This window comes from Mytilus californianus, unplaced genomic scaffold (assembly GCF_021869535.1).
Source record: "Mytilus californianus isolate M0D057914Y unplaced genomic scaffold, xbMytCali1.0.p SCAF_2, whole genome shotgun sequence".
Taxonomy (NCBI): domain Eukaryota; kingdom Metazoa; phylum Mollusca; class Bivalvia; order Mytilida; family Mytilidae; genus Mytilus; species Mytilus californianus.
In genome coordinates, this window is record NW_026262668.1 from 5,735,746 (window position 1) to 5,761,996 (window position 26,251).

Sequence of the window (26,251 nt, forward strand, 5' to 3'; positions counted from 1 at the left end):
CACAAATAAACGAATGTTTTCAACTGATTTAAATTGTTATATCATGTGGCTCTGTAAATGTTTATTTTTGTAGCCGATCATTTTTATTGATATGAATTAGATTGACGAGTAGTGACTAAAACTTGTAAAGCACAACTGATGTTATCCACATTTGGAGTGTTCTTATTTCTAGTCAAAGTATCTTCATCGATTATTCGTAAGTATAATATTGCTCAATAACTATTATTAATTTGATAGCCTGGTTAGTGGGCATATTGGTCAAGGCGCTAGACACCGTGCACACCGTCGTGACCCCAATTAACCCCCTCAAAGATACCCTGGTTACGGGCCTGCAGGCAGTGTTGTCTTTGATGACAAATCAGCTTATGTTCTACTTCAGCCGTCACTGAATGCGAGGCATAGGGTTGCTAATCCGGTTTGGACGTAAACTATTTGTACATTTGTATAAAGCTTTATATTACAGGAGAACTGGATAATAAATATTTAAATTTCTATACTACAGATGCCTCAGTACTGCCAAGTTTTCATGAAGCAAATGCGTGAGATTTGGCCAAAATTGTAAAGATCAAAGAGAAAAAACAATAGATCAAAGGAGAATTCCGCCAAATATGCATGAAAATGCGTGAGACTTGGCAGCCCTGGATGCCTTATGTTGTGAACATTCCGTCTGGTATAAATCAGTTCACGGTCCTTGACCTCATTTTCATGATACAGCGACTGCTTAAAATACCGTACAGTTTTATTTATCACGTGAATATCTCACTTGTCATGAGTAATAGCCTAAGGATAACTATGCTTGGTATATTTCCACATGTGACAGGGTCCACCAGAACTTGACCCCATTTCATGGAGCAGAGAACAGATTAATTTGTGTGATCAAATCCGGATACTATATAATAAGCAATATGTCATTTATAAATGGTGTATTGAATGAATGTGAGGTGTACATGTCCGTCTGGCAGTGTTCATCTGATCTTGACCTCATTTGCATGGTACATTAGTCAGCGTAAAGTTCTTGTGGTTAGGTCAATATCCCAGATACTATAGTCAATAGGTCAATTATAGTCGGTATATGAAATCAATGATTGAATTGTTTGGTGTACATGTTCATCTGGCATCTGATTTGTGGTCAAGTCCGTATCTAAGATACGTTAAACAATACCTCATCTACATTTGATGTATGGAATGATTGTAATATGTACAAATGTATTTGTCCGCATTGCAGGGTTCATCTAAAATTGACCTCATTTTGCATGGTTCATTGGTCAACGTTAAGATTATGTGGTTACGTCCGATTTTTAGATGATATAAACAGTATTTTTACTTTAATTGGTGTATATCAGTAATAGTTATCCCATGAGGACGCGGTGTGTCAGTGTAAGATCATCCCGATGGCCGGAGGCCAGAGGGTGATCTAACACTGACACACCAAGTCCGAATGGGATAACTATTTTACATCCCAGCTGTTCTAGATTAGATAAAAACCCATTTACACTTCACAAAATCTAGTTTCGTGCTGGTGTAGGGTATGACTCGTGTGTCTATATGCTAAAGGTCTTGAGGTCGATTCCCAACATAGACACTGAATTTTTCAACATAAATTTTGATAGTTAGTCTTTTCCGTATAAATATTTCTAAGTTTTAGTATAAATTTGACATTCCCGCCAAAATGTTACAGAACAAAGGAAAGCATGCAGAACAAAGAAACTCAAGCTAGGGTGATATCTGGTAGGGGTAGAACAAAGGAGCTGGGATGTAATGATTGTTAGGTGTACATGTCCGTCTGGCAGGGTTCATCTGACCTTGACCTCATTTTAATTGATAATTGATAATAAAGTTTATGTGATAGCCCTAGTAAAATAATTATATTAAAGATGTTTAAAAAAAAGTTCAGTCATGATCAATAAAGCAGGCGATACATTTCAGCATTCGCACTCATGTTCTGTTCATCATATGAAATAAAGTTGCAGAATAAACCATAACATTTAACAATTTATATGTTTTACTTGTTTCTTTTGACTTGACTAACGTGACACTTTTCTAAGGAACATTTATGAAATAAGATAGCCTGCCGCTGTATACCCCCAAGGGCATCTGTCCTTTCTTATATATAGAGACAATATGCCTTATCATCAGTGAAATGAAACATAGATCAACGTTTCTTCGGTGAAAGTCAAAGGGTCATTACGTGGTTTAGATAAACAATATTTCTGAAATACAAACTAAATATGTACATTGAACACAAAAACGGATATTGTTAAATGCCCAAGATAATTTAAATCTTAAACGTAAAACTCTACGGCACTATCATACCTTAATTAATGAGCAAAACCTATCACAGCAAGCTATAAAGTAAAGGCCGTGAAATGATAATGGAAAACTACTCAAACGAGAGAACTAAAGGTATATGCAGGACGATGACATGTAAATGTCATAAGAAAATGTAAACTATGCCGAGTCTGAATTTTCAAATGCCAGTTCACAACGCAGAAAATTTCGTCTGACCGGGAATCGAACCTTTTCAAACGTCTCCTCTTGTGCATGTGCCGATCTGCGATAAAACACGGACAGAGTTGGTATGCAGAGACTGGAAGATGTATTGATAAACTCAACATTCAACTAAGCATCAATGAGCTGCCATTTTGGAAATGTTGCCTGTACACTGATCATAAATCTTCTTTTTTCTGGAGGGGGGGGGGGGGGGGGGGGGAGGGGGTTAAGGGGGTCTTGGGACATTTTTTTCGAATATGACCAAAAACAAACCATTAATTTAATAACATATAGGAAAAAGAAAGTTTTTAAAACTTTTTTCCCTTCTAATTTTCAATGGAAACAAACTATTTTGTTCACTTCCCTGATGAAACAAAGTTATTTTTGAGAATCTAACAATTTATTAAAAAAAACTCTCCCCAAAACTATTCGCTTTAAACTTTCCAAACACTCATACAAATCTGAGAATTGACCAATATTTTACTGTAGATACAATTGATTTCAGCACCCTATATTTTTCTTAAAATACATGTTAGAAATACCAAATGCACATCAAAATAAAAAAAATACATCTGTTGAACAAAACATCAACCAATCAATTACTTTCTCGGAAATGAGTTTGATATAAACCTCTAGTTTTTAAATTAAATTTTGAATATACATGACTCTTTTAACTCTCTTTTAGCAAAATATTGGAAGCTTTATCGTGCATAAATTTTAGTAAACGTCAAACTTGACAGATAATCTTGGAATAACATCATGGGTATGAAAAGTTTGAATTTCAAGTAAAGAAGAAATATTGAGCAATCTTGTTCAAGTTTAAGAAATGTGGCTTATCATCATTAAAGCTATGAATAATCTTTTGGATAACCCAAATAGTTCGCATATATACTTATGAACTGCAGGTGTAGTCTACAGTAACATATAGTATGTTGTTACTAAATCTAAGTACTGTTCTGTTGTTGGTACAAGGATCGTCGTCAGTCATTTGTAAGTACTGTTCTGTTGTTGGTACAAGGATCGTCGTCAGTCATTTGTAAGTACTGTTCTGTTGTTGGTACAAGGATCGTCGTCAGTCATTTGTAAGTACTGTTCTGTTGTTGGTACAAGGATCGTCGTCAGTCATTTGTAAGTACTGTTCTGTTGTTGGTTCAAGGATCGTTGTCAGTCATTTGTAAGTACCGTGTATGTGTTAAATTCAAATATTATCCATTTATAATTAATCTTCCATGAATTACTGAGATACTTTTCTTTTCAGTTAATCTTAATCTAACAACCAGTGGATATTACGATATCAATTTAAATTTTTTCCGATGGCTTCAGAGTGCCCCTACATATTTCATAGTGGATGGGACACGGTACAACTTAAGTGATAAATCGTTATATAGCAACGCAAGTTATGGTGGGAATGGTGTCGATGAATTTGGATTTTATCAATCAATGAGATATCGATACTATGTCGGAAAGACGATAATCGATTGTTCTATAAATACCTACGATACCGGAAACCATATTGTGTTTGAGCAGGTGAGTATAGAAGGTTAATCTATGCAATTACTAAAATTTTTCACCAAAAATAGTATATATAGAATTAACTTTACTGATTCCGGCTGGGCGTATACATATAGTAAAGACTTTCGAATGATAAGGATGAAACAAAACAGCGCAAAAAAACAACAACCAGGAAAACCTGATTCTTTATTAAAAAACGTTATAAATCTATTTTGAAAGATTTTAAAGGTTTAAAATTCGTCATATCAGGTGTAATACCACCAAATCATAGTACGTCACATCCGTGCATACGAAAAAGGGTCGAAAAAAAATATTCCCTTGAATTTGACAGTTGTAGAAAATTAATCCTACATTTCATTGCAGTAAAAAATTTCTGAGTCATAAACATTTATCTTGGGTGTTTCAAAGCACCATTGTTTTTTTTTTTTGGTGTTTCTATAGAATATTTTGGAAACTTGAGGTTACATGGTTACTAAAGCTTGTACACAGGAAAAAAAGGGGTGAACATTTGATTGGTTAACTCCCAGTGATGGTTATTATCTTATATGTAATGAAATGTTATGTGAAATTTTTACTGTAGTACTGGACAGAATGAAACTTTACTCATTCCAAGTATTTTTTTATTTGAAACAAAGATAAATTATGCGCAATTTTTTGAAAAGTGCAAATTTAACAAAGACTAATAGGGGAAAACAATGGTGGTATTATACCTTTCAGAATCTATGGCTATGACAGATTTCATTGTCCGTACACCATAATGAAAATAACTAGTAAGTTACTTCATTGGTTGATCTTCTATCGTGTAGAACTCTATTAACCAATCCAAACATTTTAGAAGGTGTACACTCTTAACCAAAATAAACTATAAATTCGGAAATTGTGAGTTCTGACTATAGTAAACCGAAGTCACTTGGACTCTCATAAGTCATAGTAAACAGGGACGAGAGAAGTGAAAGCAGTGGAAACAATTAACCGCAATCCCACAAGGCCACATTGTCTTTTGAATGAGTAAATAAGATTGAGAATGGAAACGAGGAAAGTGTCAACGAAACAACAACCCGACCAAAGAGCAGAGAACATCCCAAGGCCACCAATGGGTCTTCAACACAACGAGAAAATCCCGCAGTGTATATTAGATGATTAGAGACTAACACTTGAATATCCATATTGTACATGTGTTGACATGAAGATTTTTAACGCTTTTTCAGAGATTTGTAACCGGAGTTACAAACTCTAGGCCACAGTCATGTTCTGGAGATTTGCATTGTTATCAACAAACAACAGGAACCTTTCCATCATTCTATATAAAGAAAGGTCAAGTTAAAAACCTTGGTTACCTGAACTTTGGAGGAAGCATGCTTGGTAACAGTGAACTACAAACTGGGCAGTATGTATTTTAAAATTAATTTTGAAATGTTTTGACTATTGCGTGATGTCTTAATTTAGAAAAAAAAAACATTTTCTAAACTATAGGATGCAGTTTTTTTAACTATCTTTCGATAAATGTGAGTATCTATATATTACATTATACATATTTATTAACAGGTTAAATCCTAACTATCCTACTACCTGCCGATACTTTTATTTTGGCATTGCACAAGTCATATCTTCTTTGACTGTCCATCACGTTAAAACACTAAATCCCTGGGATGTGTTTTAGTTGATTTTAGTCTCTGATGCATGATTTTTTATTATTAATTGTTTTTGGCTTTTAACTAGCTTTCTGTAACTGCGAGTACTCTCAAATCGTACTTTCATGTTAGTTTGACCTGTTGATACAATTTGTAATGTATTTTTGTTATTTAATGTTTACTTATTCAGTATTATATCTAGTCTCACTATTTTTAATATATACCACCTTTGATAAGTGTTTAGTATGACGATAAATTTTCACTTTTGTTCTCGTTCTAGGAACAACAAAATTATTTATTTTGTAAAAATTATTTCCGTACTCCATGTATACCTTACAACAAAATTATTTTTGTTTACCTGTGTACGTTATTTTATTTGGCGGCATTTTGTCTAAGGTTATGGTTGTCTTTCTGATATTGTTTTACATCTAACCCCCTTGTTTTATTAGTTTGTATTTACATTGTGTCATAGATCAAAATTAATTCGTTCAGTGTATGTTCACTTGTTTTTGTTAATATGTCTTTTGAATGAATTAAGCCACTTCAATCGATATTATATAGTGTGTCTTTCTATGTTGTGATGTTACACTATTGTTTCAGGTAGGGTGAAGGTTGGCGCCTATTAAAACGTTTAAATCCGTTGCATTTGTTTGCACCTGTCCTTAGTCAGGAACCTGATGTTCATTGGTTGTCGTTTGTTGATGTGGTTCATAAGTGTTTCTCGTTTCTCGTTTTTTATATAGATTAGACCGTTGGTTTTCCTGTTTGAATGGTTTTACACTAGCAATTTTTGGGGCCCTTTATAGCTTGCTGTTCGGTGTGAGCCAAGGCTCCGTGTTGAAGGCCGTACTTTGACCTATAATGGTTTACTTTTACAAATTGTGACTTGGATGGAGAGTTGTCTCATTGGCACTCATACCATATCTTCTTATATCTAATTATTTGACAGAGGTTGCTCTCAGTATTAGTAATCTTTGATTGACTAAGTAGTTGAGTAATTAGAATAAATAAAGGAACTGTAGCGAAAATGTCAATAAGACGACACAAAAGCAAAATAAAAAGACACATAATTCGTTTACTGAAACTTTATGATATTTTGATTTGACATAAATATTTACTAGAAGACTTTGGGAAAATTTATGATTCTGCTATTTGATTCGGGAAATGTGGTTAAAAAATAACCATTTTAAATCGAAAAAACCTTGTATTTCAGATGGGATAAGACAACAGCAAACCTTACAGATGGAATGGGAGGCGGACCGATTGCCATCTTTGATGAAAGTGGGAATACAGTTATTATATCACCGTTGGATAATTTCATGAGTTCATCGTTCTGGCATGAAGACTATCCTGGAGGACGCGTCAATTTTGGTGTAATGGGTGGGGCTAAATCTATTCCAGCCAATTACAGACAACGATTTATATTACTTGCTTCGAGTTCTATCAATCAGGTTAGAAAGGATACAGTTGGTTGGTTGATAGTTGTTTTCTTTGACGTCCAGTGGTCAATATATCATGCATGTTCAAGACTATAAATTTAAAAGTTAACAATGAATACAATAGGTAGGTCCTGTAATAGGGGTTTACCGGGACGTGGGGCAGTTAGAAATTGGGGTAATCTTGGATAGGGACAGAAACTTAGCCTTGCAATAGGCCACCTACGTACCCCTCAAATAGTTGTTCCTAACGTGCAGAGAGCGTGGCACCCTCCCTACATGAGGCATCGGACTTAACGTCACCATTCTGACAAGCATTACATATTGTCCCATATCTCTATTCCTTTTGACACTTGACGATATGGCATAAAAGTAAAGGAGACAGTACCCTAACTAAGAAAATAAACAAGAAGACCATCGTACACTAAGTTTTGAATCTCCTAGATCGTGATCTTAGAGAATTCGTGAATATATTAAACATTTGACGCAACCTTCGAAACTAGACGGAAACATGAAGTGAGCGCAAAAATCCAAGACGAGATTCCCGACATGGGACACGCACATAAACATGTGTTGGGGTAATTCATTTTTGTGAGATGATATTCCATTTTACTAATTCGATCAATCAGGAAGAACAAACGATACACCAAAATTATACTAAATAAAAATTTAACGAAAAAAAATTCAATTATATAGATAACACTGATTACCCCCAAACAAAATATAAAAATAGAAATAAAAACACAACAACACAACAATATGTATAAATACTGAACAATATCTTATCAAAGAATTATGACTATAACTGAAAACAATCTCATAAAACTTAATCTGTTGGACATGGTTTGTCAAAAAGTCATGGCTTGACTTCATAAACTCAAATATTACCCACATTACTTCTCCTTCATACAGTTACTCCATGTTCATTTTTCTTTGCAATCCGATTAATTCAGTTTATCATATAAATCAATTATATATTATTATAAACATTCCAAAGGCATTTCAAGACCTTGGCAAAGCACTTAGAAAAGTGTCTGGTGCAGCACCCAAGAAAGACTTCTATCGTCAAAATGATGTAACCCTGAAATATTTAGGTTATTGGACTGATAATGGTAATTATGATAGCGTATTAAGACATAGATATGATTTTATTTGAAACTTACTCCGTTGCATATGCGTTTAAAGTTCTTCACCTGTATTTTGATCCACTACATGTCAGCTTAAAACATACCATAATGGTTTTAATACGTGTGTTGCAGTTATTGAAAAAGTACTTTTCAGATGCGAGAGACACACAGTTTCAATTATATTTTATCTTTATTAAATAAAACCTAGATATTGTAAATCAATTATTATGATAATAACATAACTTGCAAATAAGTAAAAATTTCTAAACCGGGTCTGCGTGTTTTTATTTTTTTGTGATATAATTTCAAATCTTGATCAAGTTTTCAAAAATGACGTTTATAATTTTGTATCGTGTAATTTCGTAATTACCGACCAAGTGTATGTCATCGGTGGTTGAATGCAAGTACCCTATGATATTGTTATAATTTTCTATTTTGTATTTTGAAATTTTCAATTTACAAAATAGAAAATATAACATGCTCATTGTCCAAGTAGCAAGTAATTTTGGCATGATATTATTTTGATTTCCACCCGATGCACAGGGTTTCGGTGTCCGTTTTAAGAGCAATGTATTTTTTGCGGAGGGAGGGGGATGGGGGATGGTGGAGGTATGGTTATTTAACGTGTGAAACTGTCATCTTTCCGATATATTAGTTTCGTGTACCGCGGAAGAGAGGTTTTTGCATTTGATACACAAGAATAATTTCGATATCTAAAATTGTGTAATACCACGAGTTGGTCGATGCTACCAGTCCCCCATAATAACACCAGCCTGGGACCCAGCGTTCCTAAAGTGACATTCTATCTGTGATATTGATATGACACACTGTGTACAAGCGTTCCTTAGCTAAGTTGGACTTTCTTCTATATCGGTGATATTTTTGCTTATTTCTCAACGTTTCATACTTTTAGATTTCCAATATTTTATTTTGAGTATCCAACGCTGATGAGAAATGACCTGTTAAAACATGTAAATAAATCGATTTTGTAACTTGTAATTCGTACTTCACCCTTGTATCTTTAATAAAACAGACTCTCGAACATATGTAATATAATATTATGTTAATCTTCGTAAATTGTACCAAGAGACATGCACAATCTTATTATAGTACTTATAGTAATACCAACATGTTCTTAGAAAACAAACATACTAGTATACGTTTTTTCGTCCAACCAAATGAAATATAAGTGCGTGCATTGTTATCATGAAATCGACCTTATTGCAAACAGATCATTTATTCTATTTATAGGTGCATACTACTATTACAACACTGAAGCCAATAAAACATACGAACAAACAATGAAAGACATATTTGATTATGCACAACACGAAAAGATACCATACAGGTTTGTTTTAATTATGATCAGTTCAGCGTCCTTTATTTTCGTATATATTTGAAGAGGTACGACCACTTTTCCTGTTTTGGGTTTAATTTGCAGTATTCGTATCAGGATGTTTTTTCAACGTGGTGGAACAGCCGGGAAGTGTACTTAAAAAATCGGAAAGATTTTGAAACCGGGTTGAGTTTTGATATTGAAATAAAATCAAATCAAATACCAAATCACATAAAGATTTGTGACATAATAAGGGAACTACCATTTGATTTTCATGGGAGGGCTCGGATGAAATTTGAAAAGAAAAAGGCAGGACAGGAGTTTTGAGTAAAAACAAAAGCAGGATGACAATTTATGTAAAAAAAAGTCTGGATAAACTAATAAAAAAAGGCAGGACCGAATAGAGTGAAAAATAAAACAAAAAAAAAAACAAACGCCAATATACAGAGTAAAAATATCCCTAGAAGGTATGAAAGCAACAAAATATATTCATATATAATACAGATATATCAAGAGTCCCCTGTCTTCAGTTTAATATCCTGCTATGTAAAGGACCAGAAGCCTTCTACTTCTTTGGAGTTTGATGGGCAAAGAAGATATTTGATATTGTCATTTTCTTTTTCTGAAATAAAATCTGGTATTTTTTTTTTTAAATTCCAAATAAGTCGCCTCTTAGTTTTGAAATTTTCTTAAAGTGAACTTTTCAAATTACAAATATTCTATAAAAACACATTATTCCGTATTTAATATTGAATTTAAAAAAAAGATTTCGAAGGAATTTCGCAAAGGTTACATGTTTTCTTTAATCTGATTGTTAAGAACATCTGTAACAAAAATTAATTACTAGTAATTTGTATTAAAGATATACAGATAAATATGTCTTCATATGAAATTTTCTTTTTTGATTTGGAATATTCTTCCTATTATTTGTTTAAATAATTTACTATTTTAAGCCATTTTTAAGCATTTATAAATCGATGAAATGTTCAGAAATATAACAACAAGTGAACATTAAAATACAGACAAAAGCTGTGAAAATATAAATGTTAGTAATATGTACAAGTTATATTAGATCTGTGAGTTCCCAACCTTTCCATTATTATTTCCAACGGTCCTTTGTTATCCAGCATATTTTTGCATATACTTTGAACTAAATTCTGCTTAAATTGTAATCTATCTACGTAAAATAAATAGTAATAATTGTTTATTTTCCAGATATTTGCAGTTAGATTCCTGGTGGTATTACAGAGGATCTGGAAATGGTGTAAAAGAATGGACAGCTAGACCTGAAGTCTTCCCACATGGAATTGAGTACGTTTCTTGGTACAGTTTTTGTGTTTCTTGGTCTAGTTTTTATGTTTTCTGATATATTTTATTATGTTTCTTGGTATAGTTTTATGTTTCTTGGTATAGTTTTATGTTTCTTGGTATAGTTTTATGTTTCTTGATATAATTTTTATGTTTCTTCGACTTCTTTCAGTTTCTAGCGATCCGTCATACTTAATTGAAGGTATAGATTTTATTTTTCTTCGTACAGTTTTCTGTTTCTTGGTAAAGTTTGTCAATAATATTGTTATGGCGAAGAATCACAGAAATTACCGACTAGTAATTAACAAAACGCACATTAAACGGGGAATATTTTTTACAAATAGTGGTTCAAAGTTGGATCTAAGAATATATGATATTTGTTGCCTAATTTGTGCTTCATCTATTGAACAAGTCTATTTTTCTATGTGATAATTCTTGTCGCTATAATAAAGTCTGCACTGCAATGAGAAGCTGACGCTAGGGAACATTCCATTGTGTGTTCAATACATGTTTTCTTACATCCTAATATAATCTAGAGCACTCTCTGATTATGGAAAAATCACTTTAATGGTAAAGCTGTGCAAACATTGTTGATACATAGCTGCTTACATCCGCGTCGTTTGAACTCTGATGGATAGTTGTTTCATTGATTTTATACTGTATGATTACTTTTTAGATCTGTTCAACAGTATACTGGATGGCCAATGGGAGCACATAATAGATATTGGTGAGTGATCAGTTCATCGAGAAAAATGTTTACATTTGTTCATTATTAAGTGCCAAGCTGCCTAAGAATCAGGCAGTGGTGAAAATATGACAAACTAAAACCCGCTCAGCTTTACATAAATTTAAGTTCAGAATGTATAATGGTGCATGAGTATAACATTTGTTTCCTTTCCCTGTTCTGGTAATGCAAGATATAATTTGGTTGAAATGCACAAGAAGTAACAATTAAGGGGAGATAACTCCGTAATTTGCTATCATCCTAACCAAAATTTATCTGGATATTTCTCGAATTACCAGACACGCAGAAACGAAAGATCTACCATTTCTAACTCAGGTTGAGGGTACCTTCAAAATAGGATGGTTAGGTCGGTGGGGTGTTTTCGGCCATGTTTTCAAATTTTTCTAAATTGCCTGATTCTTACAAAGACAGGAGTTCTTTTCACAAAAAAATCTTGAAAGTAAAAATACTCGTAAGTCATAAACATTTCAGTATAACTTACGATCAATTTCAATCGTAAGATTTTTTGTGAAAAGAGTCGCTGGTACTTAAAATGAAGTACTAGAAACTTCCAAATACTATAGTATTACACCAGCAATTGAACAACAAATACTGCATAGCCAAATCAGGCGCGGATCCAGTCATATTTAAAAGGGGGCGTTCCAACACATGTAAGTCATATAAAGTGGGGGGGGGGGGGGGTTCCAACCATATATCCCCATACAAAAGCTTTAGTTGTCAAAAAAAATAGGTGGGGTCCCAATCCCCGGAACACACACCCTGGATCCGCCATTGCAAATGCACCGATTTCTGTTCAACCATATATATGGTTTCTTAGTAGCGTACTCGCCTCGACTGTGGGAGGTCGTTGAATCGATCACCTACACGGTCAAAACAGACTTGAAAATTGGTATTTGCTGCTTCTCAGCCGAGCACATGGCATTAAAGGGTAAAAACAAAGACTGATCGGCTCAGTCATAATAATTGTGTCCGGGTAGGGTGACATGTTTACATGCGGACTATCACCTTGTGGATTAGCACATAAAAAAATCCGGCTCAGCGTGTCGTTCTAGATAGTATACATACTAGTAGTAGGGTTCATATTCATATCATATCAACATGTTCTCGTTTGGATTGTTTTACGTTTGTCATTTCGGGGCCTTTTATTGCTGACAAACGGTATGGGTTTTACTCAATTTTGAAGGCCGTACGGTGACCTATAGTTGTTAATTTCTGTGTCATTTGGTCTCTTGTAAAGAGTTGTCTCATTGGCAATCATACCACATCTTCTTATTTTTATATTTAACCTTCCACTGGAGGTTAAGTAGCCATCAATTATCATCCGATTAATTTCTTTTTGATATTGTGGTAATCTTTATAGATGAAGGAATGAGGATAAAATGTAAAATGAATATGAAAATGACATGTATTATGGTATACGTCAATGAGACGGCAACCGCAACCCTTACGACACAACACAAATAAACAAAAATACATATATACTGTACTTGATTTATGTTATTTTCAAATGATTTTGAATAAGGAATAGAATACACAAAGGGACAATAAAAAAACAACAAGTTGAAGAAAGACAAACAACATCAGGACCAAAAAAAAAGGAAAAATGGACAAACAACAGTCTACAAAACACTGTACAGAACACTAAAGGTTGAGCAACACAGAAGGGTAAGCAGTTTTTGCTCCGCCAGCGGCACCCGTTAAACATTTTTTTTTGGGAAAAGGACATGTGATCATATGATCTTGATTCATAGAAACGGAGTTTATCTATTGCTATTAGTGGGTGAAAATATACGACATTCGTATCAGAAATATATTTATAATAGAAACATGGAATTTTAGGGCAGTTGATAATGTGTACGCAAGACAGAATGGAGGAAAATATAATTTTGTGATGGCCCCCTTAGTGGCTGTTCCTAACGATACTGTAAGTTATTATCAGGGAAATTTTGTGATCAATTAATGAATGTTGTGATCAATTAATAAATGTGGTGACCGATTAATAAATGTGGTGATCGATTAATAAATGTGGTGATCGATTAATAAATGTTGTGTTCGATTAATAAATGTTGTGATCGATTAATAAATGCTGTGATCAATTATTTCGTGATAACACAGTACTCTCCACGCAGCTGTTCGTTACAATATCAGAACGGTACCTTTGTAGATGTTCTTTACGATAACATTATCAAAATACTATTTATCGATCCTTAGTACTGTTCCTTTCGATACCATGATACAATTACGCCTATTGTCTATTCCTAACGATGATATTTTCAAATAACTATTTTTTATTAAATCAAATAAAGTTGTAAAATATGGAACGAACCAAATTAACAATTTGCATCTAGAAAGACTTGTTAAAATGCAAGTTGGGGGTTTGGTGTGTTGTATAAACCTTGTAGGACTATAACAGGCAATCACAAACTCTTCCCATAAGGATAATTTGAAGAGATTATTACAAATCTAACAGTATACATGGAATTGTTTGTTCTTACCTTGAAGTTATATTACATTTGCTATTCTTTGTTCTAACATCAATGTCTATTTTCTAGAGTGTTTGGTATGATTTGATGAAAAATGCTACCAGCTGGGGCCTCAAAATGTATGAACAGGTAATATTTTAGTGTCCGTTTGCTGTCTATGAGTCGGTCATTATTGATTATCTGGTGACCTTAAATTTCTAATAGCCAACCGTTAAAGTGGACATAGTTTTAACAAAAACTAATTTGTTAACGTTGAAATAAGTATACATATAATATACGGAGATGTGGTCTGTTGCCAATGAAACAATTATTCAACAGAGTGCAAATGAAGTGGATTTAAGCAACTATAGGTCACCGTACTGTCTTTAATAATGAACAAAACTTATACCTTAGTCAGCTATGATATTGATGCCCCCGACATGACAAAAAAACCAATTCAAACTAAAAAATACATCGGCCTGATTCCTGAATATTTCTTCACAGAAATTGAATAATTAGAATTGAATTCTAATGCACCAAACTCCAATTTATATAAAAAAAAATGAAGTTCCGTCCGCGTAAACATTGTCAACTACATCGTTCATTTGTCAAAATCCAAACCAATCAGAAATTTAAAAAAACAGTGACGTATCCATCTTGTACTTCCGTTTCTAAATTTTGAATAAGAACAGATACAGATAACTAAAAAGACACCTCGAAGTCAACATACAGCCTTCAACAATAGACATGGTTTATGGTAAATGTCAAGTTCTTCATCGCCCGAGTCTAAAAAAAATGCAAATAAACTGAATACATATGAACTCTGGTTGAATGTTGTCCCATTGGCAATCATACCACATCTCGGGAAAGCTTTCCTTAAGTAGGTGCCACAGTCACCTTAGCTAATAGCTAAAATTGTGATTAACAATGGTTTAACACATTCTTTAATTTGCGGTGAAATACAGGACCAAGTTAGTAGGTCTCACATTGTATAGCGGTGAAATACAGGACCAAGTTAGTAGGTCTCACATTGTATAGCGGTGAAATACAGGACCAAGTTAGTAGGTCTCACATTGTATAGTGGTGAAATACAGGACCAAGTTAGTAGGTCTCACATTGTATAGCGGTGAAATACAGGACCAAGTTAGTAGGTCTCACATTGTATAGCGGTGAAATACAGGACCAAGTAAGTAGGTCTCACATTGTATAACTTTCTTAGATTTATGCATTGGTTGAAATCTATTTTGTTTTAAATCGTTGAAGTACAGTGGATTATTAAAGAACAAGCATTTCAGCCTTTATAAATTTTAAAAGGATTGGTTGAACGTTGAGACATTATTATCGAATGACCTGGCGGAAGATTTATTTTTGGGAGAAAGATGGTTGACAGAAATGGGAAACGCAGCACAATACAACAATATTACTATCCAGTATTGTATGTCATTGCCTCGACATGGATTGATGAGCACCAAAATTCCAGTCGTTACACAGGTAAGAGGTAACAAAAGTGGTAAAAACAACAATAAATGTAAAACAACAACAACAAATTGTTACGATTCGAAAGGACAAGGCATATTTCATTATATAAATAACACATAGCTGAGAGGGTGATAGAGCAGATTGTTACCCCGAGAAAACATTGTAAACTGAGGCGAAGCCAAGGTTGACAATGTCTTTTCGAGGGGTAACAATCTGCTCTATCGCCCTCTCAGCTATGTATTATTTAATTTATTATACTGAATGTTCTGCGATTAAATTTCAATTCAAAGTAATAAACTATGTCGTCTTGAACATGACAATCATCCGTATTTCTTAAAGCGCACACTTGAGCAAGCTTCTCCGTGAAGGGTAATAGAGTATTTGCCTTGGGATAGAGTAAATTATCTCCCTCGTATTACCCAATCAAAATGTGGCATTTTGACATGAAGTATAATAAATGCAATTATCTCATTGTTGTTGCATATGTTTCATTAAACCATGTACGTGTAAGGTTGTGAAAATGATCAAAGAGCAGTGTTTATGTTGGGTGCTTAAGGTTTGAACTCTCGATCTTTTGTTAAGTTTATCGTTGAAGGATAAGAAAACACAGCGAGAACAAAGCTTTTCTTTGACACATTAATTGTTTAATCGTTGTTTCTATGAGTTATTTTCACGTACACATCCAATCATTTATCTTCCAATGTATTACAAGTTTGTCTTTCATCCTGTATGGACGCAATGACATAAATCTCGTGTTTGTCATCTCCATATGACATTTCTTTCAGTTATAGTACTTCATCATGTTCAAATTGTTGTGCATACTTATGGTTTAAAGTTTAATTTGTGTAGTCCATCTCTTTGTGTTTCTGATGATAGCCTTACTTTTAATTATTGGGATTTCATACTTGGGACTGGATCATGATCCAATACGATTGTCCGTTTCTTTTATTGTAATGAGTTGGTTAGGATGAAAAAAAGACCTTTGTCGGGCAATGAATGGCATAATTATAAGGAAAACTTCCGACCTGTTTTAAATGTAATTGTTTACTGAGTGGTCGTGAATAAGTTCCATCAAAGCAAAAGAATGTTGTAGTTGGACATTACCATTTACGTCGATCTGAGGTTGTCTTCTTGCTATCAGGTGTAAGTTCATTGGCATTATAATGTAATTCCTTAAAACCAATAGACTTTTCGATCTCATAGTTGTGTTGATATTTTTCGATAATTTACATGTTTTAAGTGCTTCCCGTATGCATTTATGTATGCAGCTTCAAAGTGTTTAGCTTTCCAAACATTGTTCGGCAATAAAAATGAAAACAACACTTTATAAATTTCAGGCGTCCTTAGCGCTTTTCTGGATTTACGTTCATCAGGAATGCTCTAAGCCGAATAATTGAAAGCCAAGAATGTATAAAAACCGAAAAAGTTGAAGAGCTATATGATCAAAAGGACATAAAAATAATCCACCTCAGATAAACGTTGTCCCAAGGAGTTAAAACCTTAGTTTCTTAATAATTTCTAAATTAATAAACGGATAATCTAAGAAAGGTTTGTTATAAATCATGTCCATACCAATATATCTTCTAAAATAATGCCCTATCATGACCAATATGTTAAATCTTTTTCTGACAGGCACGTGCTAGTGAGGATTATCATGTTAAAGAAGATCAGTGGAAAATAGGTGTATCGTCTTTGTTTGCATATGCACTTGGATTGGCTCCATCGAAAGATACTTTCTGGACTACAACTGTACAGAACGGCAACCCAAAATACCCAAGTAAGTCTTGAATTCACGAAGGACAATAAGAAATGTCTGTCAAATTGGGATGAATACATTATGATATAAAAATAAACACAGATTCCGCTTAGACATTAAAATCTAATACAAACACAGTAGATTGTAATTCTATCGTTGTAGTTGGTTGCTGACTATGATATCTTTTTTTATTATTATTTTGCACATAAATCAGACTTGATTTTTCGTTTGAATTGTTAGACATTTTGTCATGTCGGAGTCTTTCATATAGAACTACACGGTATGGGTTTTGCACATTGTTGAAGGGCGTTCGGTGTCCTATATTGGCAATTATACCACGTTTTCTTATTTTTATATCGGTTGGTTTGGGATTGAAAGGAACTCCTCTTTCATACGTGTCACTTGATGATTGACTAAAGACATATTTTTAGAACTTTTGCAAAATCTCATAAACATAATTATTTTTTTAACAGCCATTAAAGTGATTTGTATACATTTCTAGAGAAACAAGAACTATGGCCTGCTTTACAAACCGTAGTTGCTACATTGAGTATGGGTCCAGTTGGTCCGGGTGACATGATAGGAGCTACTAACAAAGATCTTTTAATGCGGTAAGATAGAATTATAGTCTTTTCTGAAGTAGCTAGTTTCGGATTTAATTAAGGAGACGTGAAATGTACATAAATGAGATGTGTCAAAAATGTGACGGACATCTTTTACAATAGACAAATATTTTGAACAAATGTGAAGAACATCAATTGCGGTTATTTGTTGTGTACATTGTGTGTTATTGAATGTATTATCAGATTATCATTCGTAAAATCAGCTTCTATGAAAATATGTGCCGTTTTAATGTCTCATTTTTGTCTTATTCTAATATCTATACTATTAAACGAGAAGACCTCATTTTGTGTGTCGCTTCTCTTCCTTCCACAATAAATAAATCAGCATGCCTCTGTGTCCTATAGGTACCTTGCATAGTCGCATTTGTCATCCATTCTTATGATTATTCAGTTTGGGTTATTTGGGGAAAAAAACGAAAATAAAGACGTCCGGATATTGTTTCCGTCATCAGACCGACTTTTAAGTCATAGACAAGACTTCCGGCTTTAAATTTACAAATAATTTTCATAAGTCCTCGGGGACAGGACAATCATTTTCGCGTTTATCTGCATGTATACTATGATTATACTACTATAATATATAGAGACTCTCTATACATTATAACAGTGATCGCCGTGGAGAAGAAACTTGAAATTGATAGTTAATAACACATACACTTTACATAGGCGGATCCAAAAGGGGGGGGGGGGGGGATTTGGTTGACTATATAGGGAATCACTGAAGCATGACTGGAGCGGGCCCCCCTTAGATCAGTCAGTGGGACCCCTTACAAAAAGTTCTGGATCCGCCACTGCTGTATTTATAATATACGTATGTTCATATCATAGTATACAGAAACGCGAAAATAATGGAATTCAACAGACAACAAATCAAATGACGGACTTTGGAAAAAAGAGAGAGGGCTTAAAAATATTGTTTTGTCTCCAAGTACCTATGATTTTTGATACCTTTTCTGAAATTGTCCAGACATAACAGTGGCGGATCCAAAAATTTTCATAAGGGAGGGGGGGGCACTGACTGCCTAAGAGGGGTCCCGCTCCAGTCATGCATCATTGATTCCCTATATAATAAACAAATCCCCCCACAAAAGGGGGGGGGGGGGTCCGAGCCCCTTGAAAAACCCTCCAAATCCGCCTCTGCATGTAATCTTTTACAAAAATTCATCCTACAACAGTTTACATACTTTCAACCAAGCTCTATATTTATTGAATTTTCCATCGGAACTTTTCTAGACTTTACTTAAAATGTATTGCTTATGTTTTGATAAGATGCTGTAACATGGAAGGTTTAATACTGAAGCCATCTAAGCCAGCAACGGCCATGGATATTCAAATTATAAAGGTAACAAGATATAAAAGCATTTCATCGAAATATGTTATCAGATATTTTTGATAAATCAAAATGCAAAAGAAATGAAACGAAACAGTACCTACCTGATAGTTCACCTTGTGCATGTTTATTTGACTATTTGGGTTTTTTTTCAATTAGTGTATGTAGTCTTTTTAGAATGTTGTTTTGTTCGGTATAATAAAACAATTAATGACTAGTTATGAGTGTAATATCAAGCTTGTTGTCCCTTTGAAACTAACTATTGCCCTCGGCTTCGCCTCCAGCAATAGTTGGTATCTCAGGGACAACAAACTTGCTATTACCCTCATAACCAGTCAATAGGTGTATATATCTATTCGATGGAAATATGTTTAAAACATAAATATGTTGTGATTCATCAAAATGTTTTAAAAACACCTGGCTATGAAAGAATACAATGTTAACTGCATTCCAATTTCTGTGAACTTCGTATAAAGTCCAGCCCCCAATACACTTGAACATACGTAGTCGCGTTGTCTGTGGACAGGAATATACAAGGCCATTATAAATAAGGCCGTTAGTTTTCTCAATTGAATAGTTTCATATTTTTCATGTCGGGGTCTTTTATAGCCGACTATAGGTATGGGGTTTTCTCATTGTTGAAGGCCGTACGGTTGCCTATAATTGCTTACATCCACTTCATTTGAACTTGGATGGATAGTTGTCTCATTGGCAATCATACCACATCTCCTTATTTTTATACACGCATGTATTATAGAATATAATATTACATTGTAGTTTAAAAAGACGTTCAGATAGACATTTGGGTTGTTGTTGTTTGACTTCGGAAATTTCTCTTTAAATTAATTTCATTTAAAAAAAAATACATTATAGGCAGCATTTCCAGACTTCGATGGACCAGATGGTCAAGTTTGGACCTCCTTATCAGAGATATATGGTGACAAAACTACTAAATTTGGTATAATATTAGCTGCTAATATGTCTAAACCGTACAAACTCAGAGCATACCAAACAGAATTCCCGTATCAAGTAAGTAATTAGAATAATTCATAATGGATATGAATAAAAATCGACTAGAGGTATACTTCAAAGAGACAGCAATTATACAACAACACATAATAGGAAAGCTACACACACAACGTAACTCAAGCATTAAATAGAACCGTGCACCATTCATAGAAGCTCCTCTCTCAAAGAAGAACAAAATTCTCTAATCAGGTATGGGATTGATTCGAAGTGCATTCATGACATTAACCTCATAGTGAAAAGTTAGAGCCAACATTTTGGAAAAACCAGAGATGTTTGAGTACCTGAGAGCTATACAGGTGAATGAGTATAGAAAGAACACCGGAAGTTGATTTCATCGTATGTGGGAGATGTAACCGTAGGTTTTGTGAATATAACAAATATCATCACAATTTTCACAGTAAATCATGGCCATGATTAGGCAAGAGTGCTTGGCGGATATTTATTTTCATGATAATGTGTTTGTTTAAGCTGATTATATAAATTCACATGTATCACAATATTTCCCGGATTTTTCACTGATTGAATAATAAATTGACCGATTCACGGCGACCTTAGAGTATTTGGTTTCAAAATAACTCTGAATCCCAGTTGTGGATAAGATATTTTAAAGTACATTCAAATTAGATCCCTCTCCTCTCGTCAATCCTTTAAGAACCTATTTTTCTACTTGTCTTGCCAACTTGTTTCAAGATTATTCTGATGAGGCAGATCTTATATAGGAGCTTAAGAAAATTAAAAGAAGCTGGCATTAAATGTTTAAGAAATTGATGGTTTTATGCCCCAAATGATATTTTTTCCGACTAAAGTGAAGGGGAATCAGCCGCTATATGTTGTTGGTGGTCTCTATTGAGTACATTCACAACTTGATGAGCCGATGCGACTTGACTTTGACCAGGAACTGCTGTCATCATTGAATGCCACGTGTTGAACTGTTACAGTAGATTGTTTTTTTATTTTTGTTTTGTTTTAAGAAGCTGTCCCATATATACCTAACATCTCTTTCTATTGACATTTAACGTCTGGAAAATACTAAAAACTATCGCGTGCTCTGGAAGTGTTAATATATTTAGCTATTTGAGACACCTCAGTCCTGTTGTGTTTCTCAATGGCCTGTTGAAAAAGTTATAACATTTCTAAATTTAAACATCGGTTGTATTGTTCTCATCATTGACGATAATTAATAAAATTCGGTATTGGGTCGAAATCAATACAAATTACAAACACTAAAGGAAATATGCATATCAAACACTTGCATGTGGCACACTCAACTTATAACGGTCGGCCAACTCTTAATGGCAACCATATACGTGACTAGCAATTAAATATGAGAGTGTTTGTGGACTGTCATGTAAATCCATGAATTGAAAATAAGATTTTGCGTAGTTGGTAAACTGTACAAATTTTGACACCATAAGATGGTGATAGAGGTATGTAACTGTCAGAAAAAGGAAATGTAATATACGTTTTAGTTGGAGACTGAAACTTTCACATTTGTCATATATCTACTTCTAATGTTTATTGATAAATGAGCACTCAGGTAATCCCACATACAAAACATATCATTTGACAAGAATGAGATTTTGGTGAATCATAAGTCCTTCATGGCTTCAATGAACATTACATTGAACAGCAAATCTGAGGACTTACCTTGTTTGTATTGGATACCTAAGCTTCGAAAAATTCCGTACAAACAACGGTATGTTGCCGGCTCATCTGCATGTTCTACGAAGGAATTGTCCATTAGATTGACAAAAATTTTGACCTCATTGAAAGAGGGTCTTTAGAAATACTGTGAAACTGTTTACTCGCGTAGTTTTATTATCCAACAGTGGATTCTAAAAAACTCTAAAGAACTTCTGGATAATTTTAAATCTCGATCTTTCTCTGAAATTATTTCTATCAACACTTTTATTTTTCAACCCTGTATACCACCATTCCCCATGTGGAATAAAAAATCGTCTAAAAGAAATACTTCACAATGCTTTTCAATATAAAAATGGTAGCATACGCTATAAATTTATTACTTTGGGATACCATACGGCGTATTTTGTTTTAATAGTGAACAAAACGGTAAAATATGCTACACAGAGGATTAAGTGATCAGTAGGCTAGAGTTTCCTATTGGCAACATATTCGTTGAATTTGGAGGTAGACTTTTTCAACAAATTATCGGCATTCCTATGGGAACAAACTGTGTGCCTCTCCTTGCCGACCTCTTCTTATTTTCATATGAGTCGGAGTTCCTTCAGATACTTGTCTAAACAAGAAGATTAAAGAAGCCAGATCATTTAATTTCACATTCAGATATATTGATGATGTTCTTTCCATTAACAATCCCAACTTTTCTGATTGGGTTTCATTAATATATCCTCCAGATCTAGAAATTAAAGAAACAACAGACACGGCTTCCTCATTCTCATTTTTAGACTTATACCTCGAATTTGACATAAGCGGTCATCTCAGTACAAAAATCTATGAAAAACGAGACGATTTTAATTTTGAAATTATCAATTTCCCCCACCTTAGTAGCAATTCACTTGCATATGGGATATACATTTCCCAACTCATTCGGTATTCAAGAGCTTGCAGCTGCTACTCAGACTTTATAAAACGTCACCAATGTCTGAGCAGAAAGTTGATGAACCAGGTTTATGTCAAAGAACGTCTCGTCCTTTTTCTAAAAATGTTCATCGGAAGATACCAAGACCTTGTTGATAAATATTCCGTATCATCTTCACAAATAATACATGATGGTCTTGAAGTATAGATTGTAGGTACTGACGTTGTATATCAACCTAATGACGTGTTATGGTGGTCTTTTTTGTCCTTGTATATGTTTAACCTTTACTGTTAAGTCCATTTGTTTGGTAATATACTTTTGGCGTAGCTCGGTACTTATACATCCCGCCATTGTGTTATTGTGCTATTGTCAATTTTGTATTCTTGTCTCTCTTTTTTGCTTATATACTTTGTCTATAGAGTGTCTTAATGCCAATTTGTTTTTCATTGATGAAATAGTTATTTGTTTTTACAGTGATTAAGATTATACTATAATGTTGACTGCTGTATCCCAATTTTTGACATTTTTACCTGTTATATATAAATAAGAAGACGTGGTATGAGTGCAAATGAGACAACTATCTATCCAAGTCACAATGTGTAATAAAAAGTAAACAATTATAGGTAAAAGTACGGAACTGTCTTGCTCACACATTGTTGTCAATATAATGGAATTCTATGCGACTGTCATATGATTGATAGGTTAAGCTAGCTATAAAACCAGGTTTAATCCACTACATAAGGAAATGCCTGTACCAAGTCAGGAATATGACAATTGTTTTCATGCATTCGTTTGGTGTGTTTGAGCTTTTGATTTTGCCATTTGATAAGAGACTTTCCGTTTTGAATTTTCCTTGGAGTTCGGTATTTTTGTTATTTTACTTTTTACAGATCAAGTTATAAACAAGCTTTGGCTAATTCAACTATATCTATAATTTACATCTCATCATTATAGATGGGATATAGATCGTTTTTAAACTTTTGATTGATGAGGATATTGTAAAAGCTGAAATACATGAAATGATAACGCAAAATTCCTTTTCATTCTTTCATCAAAATGCTTGCACAAGTTTTGCTCTAGAAACAAATCCAAAAGGAGGCTGTTTATTCCAAATAAGGTGAATTAGAGAAGTTTTGCTAAGAAGAACTGTCTTGCTTCTGCCCAACTCACATTTGCATTACTTCTTTGGAGTTCATAAAATATAATTTGAGAATGTTTTTACAGAGAGTCAAATTGTAAAGTGTCGAGACAAACATATGCAGTGGCAAAATATCCTTTGTAGACCATTTATATTTTATTTACGTTTCTAGTCTAGTAGAACAGATCACCGTACTAACATAGAAGCCATAAGCTTCCTTGGTACACACATTAAGAGTTGAGGAACATTTTGTAGACTAAGCTACAACCCGTTGATTGTCAGAAGACTTGTTACATTTTGGTGTCCTGTATATGTCATATGCTATCAACTATAATTAACCATAGTTATTGCAATCAAAACATTTACGAGCATTTTCGGACAAAGCGTTTATGAGATGATCGTTTGGTGGTCTTCTTGTGGTGTCTGATGTTACACCTAGCGTTACAACACGACAGTCAATTCGGTAAATGTAAAATATTTGTAAGAAGTAAATGTTAGATTTAAAAACCCATGTTAAAAATAAGAGATAACACATCCTATCCCGTTTAAAGTAAGACTGTGAACATAACGATTAAATATACATTTTTCGTAATTTTCTGTGTCTGTTTGTTCGGTTTGTTCGGACTTTCCTTTTAGAATTTTCCTCGGAGTTCAGTATTTTTGTGATTTTACTTTTTACATGTAGGAGGCGTGGTTATCATTAATGATTTATGCCAGCTTTTTGTGTTGTCCTTTTCAGTTTTACGACAGTATAGTATTTCCATACAACAAACCTGAAGCAGGAATGCCTTTCAATGGTAAATCACCACTCAATCTCAACGGATGTACTAGTGATCAATTCTGTTTGCTTTACCTATCACCAATAATAAATGTGTAAGTTTTTTACCTACTTTGCTTTACCTATCACCAATAATAACTGTGCAAGTTTTTTTGCCTACTTTGCTTTACCTATCACCAATAATAACTGTGTAAGTTGTTTGCCTACTTTGCTTAAGGAATCTTTAAGAAATGTTGAAGCCTGCATAATATTTTGTATTAAGACTTATAGAAACTTTACGTAGGGGAAACATGGTCAGAAAGTCTACAAATAGATTTTACGCATATTTGATTCTCGACCGAATTTGTGCAGTTGGTAAAATAAATTATCAGGCGTTCAATAAGCAATTAAAAGCTGGGATGAAAAATTTTGTCCTGCCTTTTTATTTTTCCCTATATTCGGTTCTGCCTTTTTATTTTTCACTCTTTTCGGTCCTGCCCTTTTTTTTTTAGTTTATCCTGACTTTTTTTTTTACATAAATTGTCATCCTGCCTTTTTTTTTTTTGGCAAATAATCTCATCCTGCCTTTTTTTTTTACTCAAAACTCCTGTCCTGCCTATTTTTTTCAAATTTCATCCTAGCACGATTAGAACTGATTTGGTCAGTTCTACGGCTAGAACAGTTTTAGACAGTTCTGCTGACAGTTCTACGGTTAGAACTGATTTAGTCAGTTCTGCTGACAGTTCTACGGTTAGAACTGATTTGGTCAGTTCTGCTGACAGTTCTACGACTAGAACTGACTTGGACAGTTCTACGACTAGAACTGACTTGGACAGTTCTACCTAGAACAGTTTTAGACAGTTCTACCCTAGAACTGATCCTGACAGTTCTACCTAGAACTGATTTGGTCAGCTCTACCTAGAACTGATTCTGACAGTTTAGAACAGTTCTATGACAGATTATTCTGACAGTTCTAATGAGAGGTTAGAAGTGATCTCCACTGTATCAAATGATGCATTTCAATAACGCAACAATAAAACTGTGCAAATAATTTTTAATATAAAATACCTTTATAGAGACTCGGGGAATATGTGTTTTCGTCTGTCGCTTTAATGTACCTTTTTTAAAGTCCAATCTGAAAGACTTTATCTTGCATATTTATTAATTATGCATTGTTCTTATCACAGAGGACAACATACCATTGCGATATATGGTGAACATGACAAATTTGTTCCAATGTCTCCACAACGAGTAACAGATGTTATATATACCGAGGACGATATGGTTCTCCAATTGGTTGGTGTACCATCTGAAAAGGTTATCGTATCGTATCTGTTGGACGGAGTGCAGAAAAATGTCACTACAGTCTTCAGTACTTCTCGAACAGCCCAAATTAGCCTCATATTAGGAAAAACTACACATGTGACACCTGGGCACCAAAGGCCATTAGCAGGACCTTTTAATGGATTTGGAAAGAGAGGCGTATGATTGTTGAAATAAATATCGAAATAGAAAATCATGAACAAATTAAA

General features: G+C 34.0%; 1 protein-coding gene across 1 annotated transcript; it reads left to right on the plus strand.

Moving 5' to 3' along the window:
- On the plus strand, window positions 1–26,251 carry LOC127729142 (uncharacterized). Its single transcript, XM_052236798.1, has 17 exons — window positions 1–196; window positions 3,749–4,017; window positions 5,211–5,389; window positions 6,847–7,084; window positions 8,067–8,181; window positions 9,448–9,544; window positions 10,748–10,843; window positions 11,517–11,567; window positions 13,425–13,509; window positions 14,138–14,197; window positions 15,362–15,538; window positions 17,159–17,303; window positions 17,785–17,893; window positions 19,175–19,247; window positions 20,109–20,264; window positions 24,702–24,835; window positions 25,907–26,251. The coding sequence occupies exons 1-17, from the start codon at window positions 139–141 to the stop codon at window positions 26,205–26,207; spliced, it is 2,343 nt and encodes a 780-aa protein (XP_052092758.1). The 5' UTR covers window positions 1–138; the 3' UTR covers window positions 26,208–26,251.

What these genes read in the sequence shown, in the direction of transcription:
- LOC127729142 (XM_052236798.1), top strand. Translation starts at nt 139, where the DNA reads ATGTTATCCACATTTGGAGTGTTCTTATTTCTAGTCAAAGTATCTTCA. An exon ending in CGGCAACCCAAAATACCCAA is followed by an intron (nt 17,304 to 17,784) that starts GTAAGTCTTGAA and finishes ATACATTTCTAG; the next exon opens with AGAAACAAGAACTATGGCCT. An exon ending in CTATCACCAATAATAAATGT is followed by an intron (nt 24,836 to 25,906) that starts GTAAGTTTTTTA and finishes TTCTTATCACAG; the next exon opens with AGGACAACATACCATTGCGA.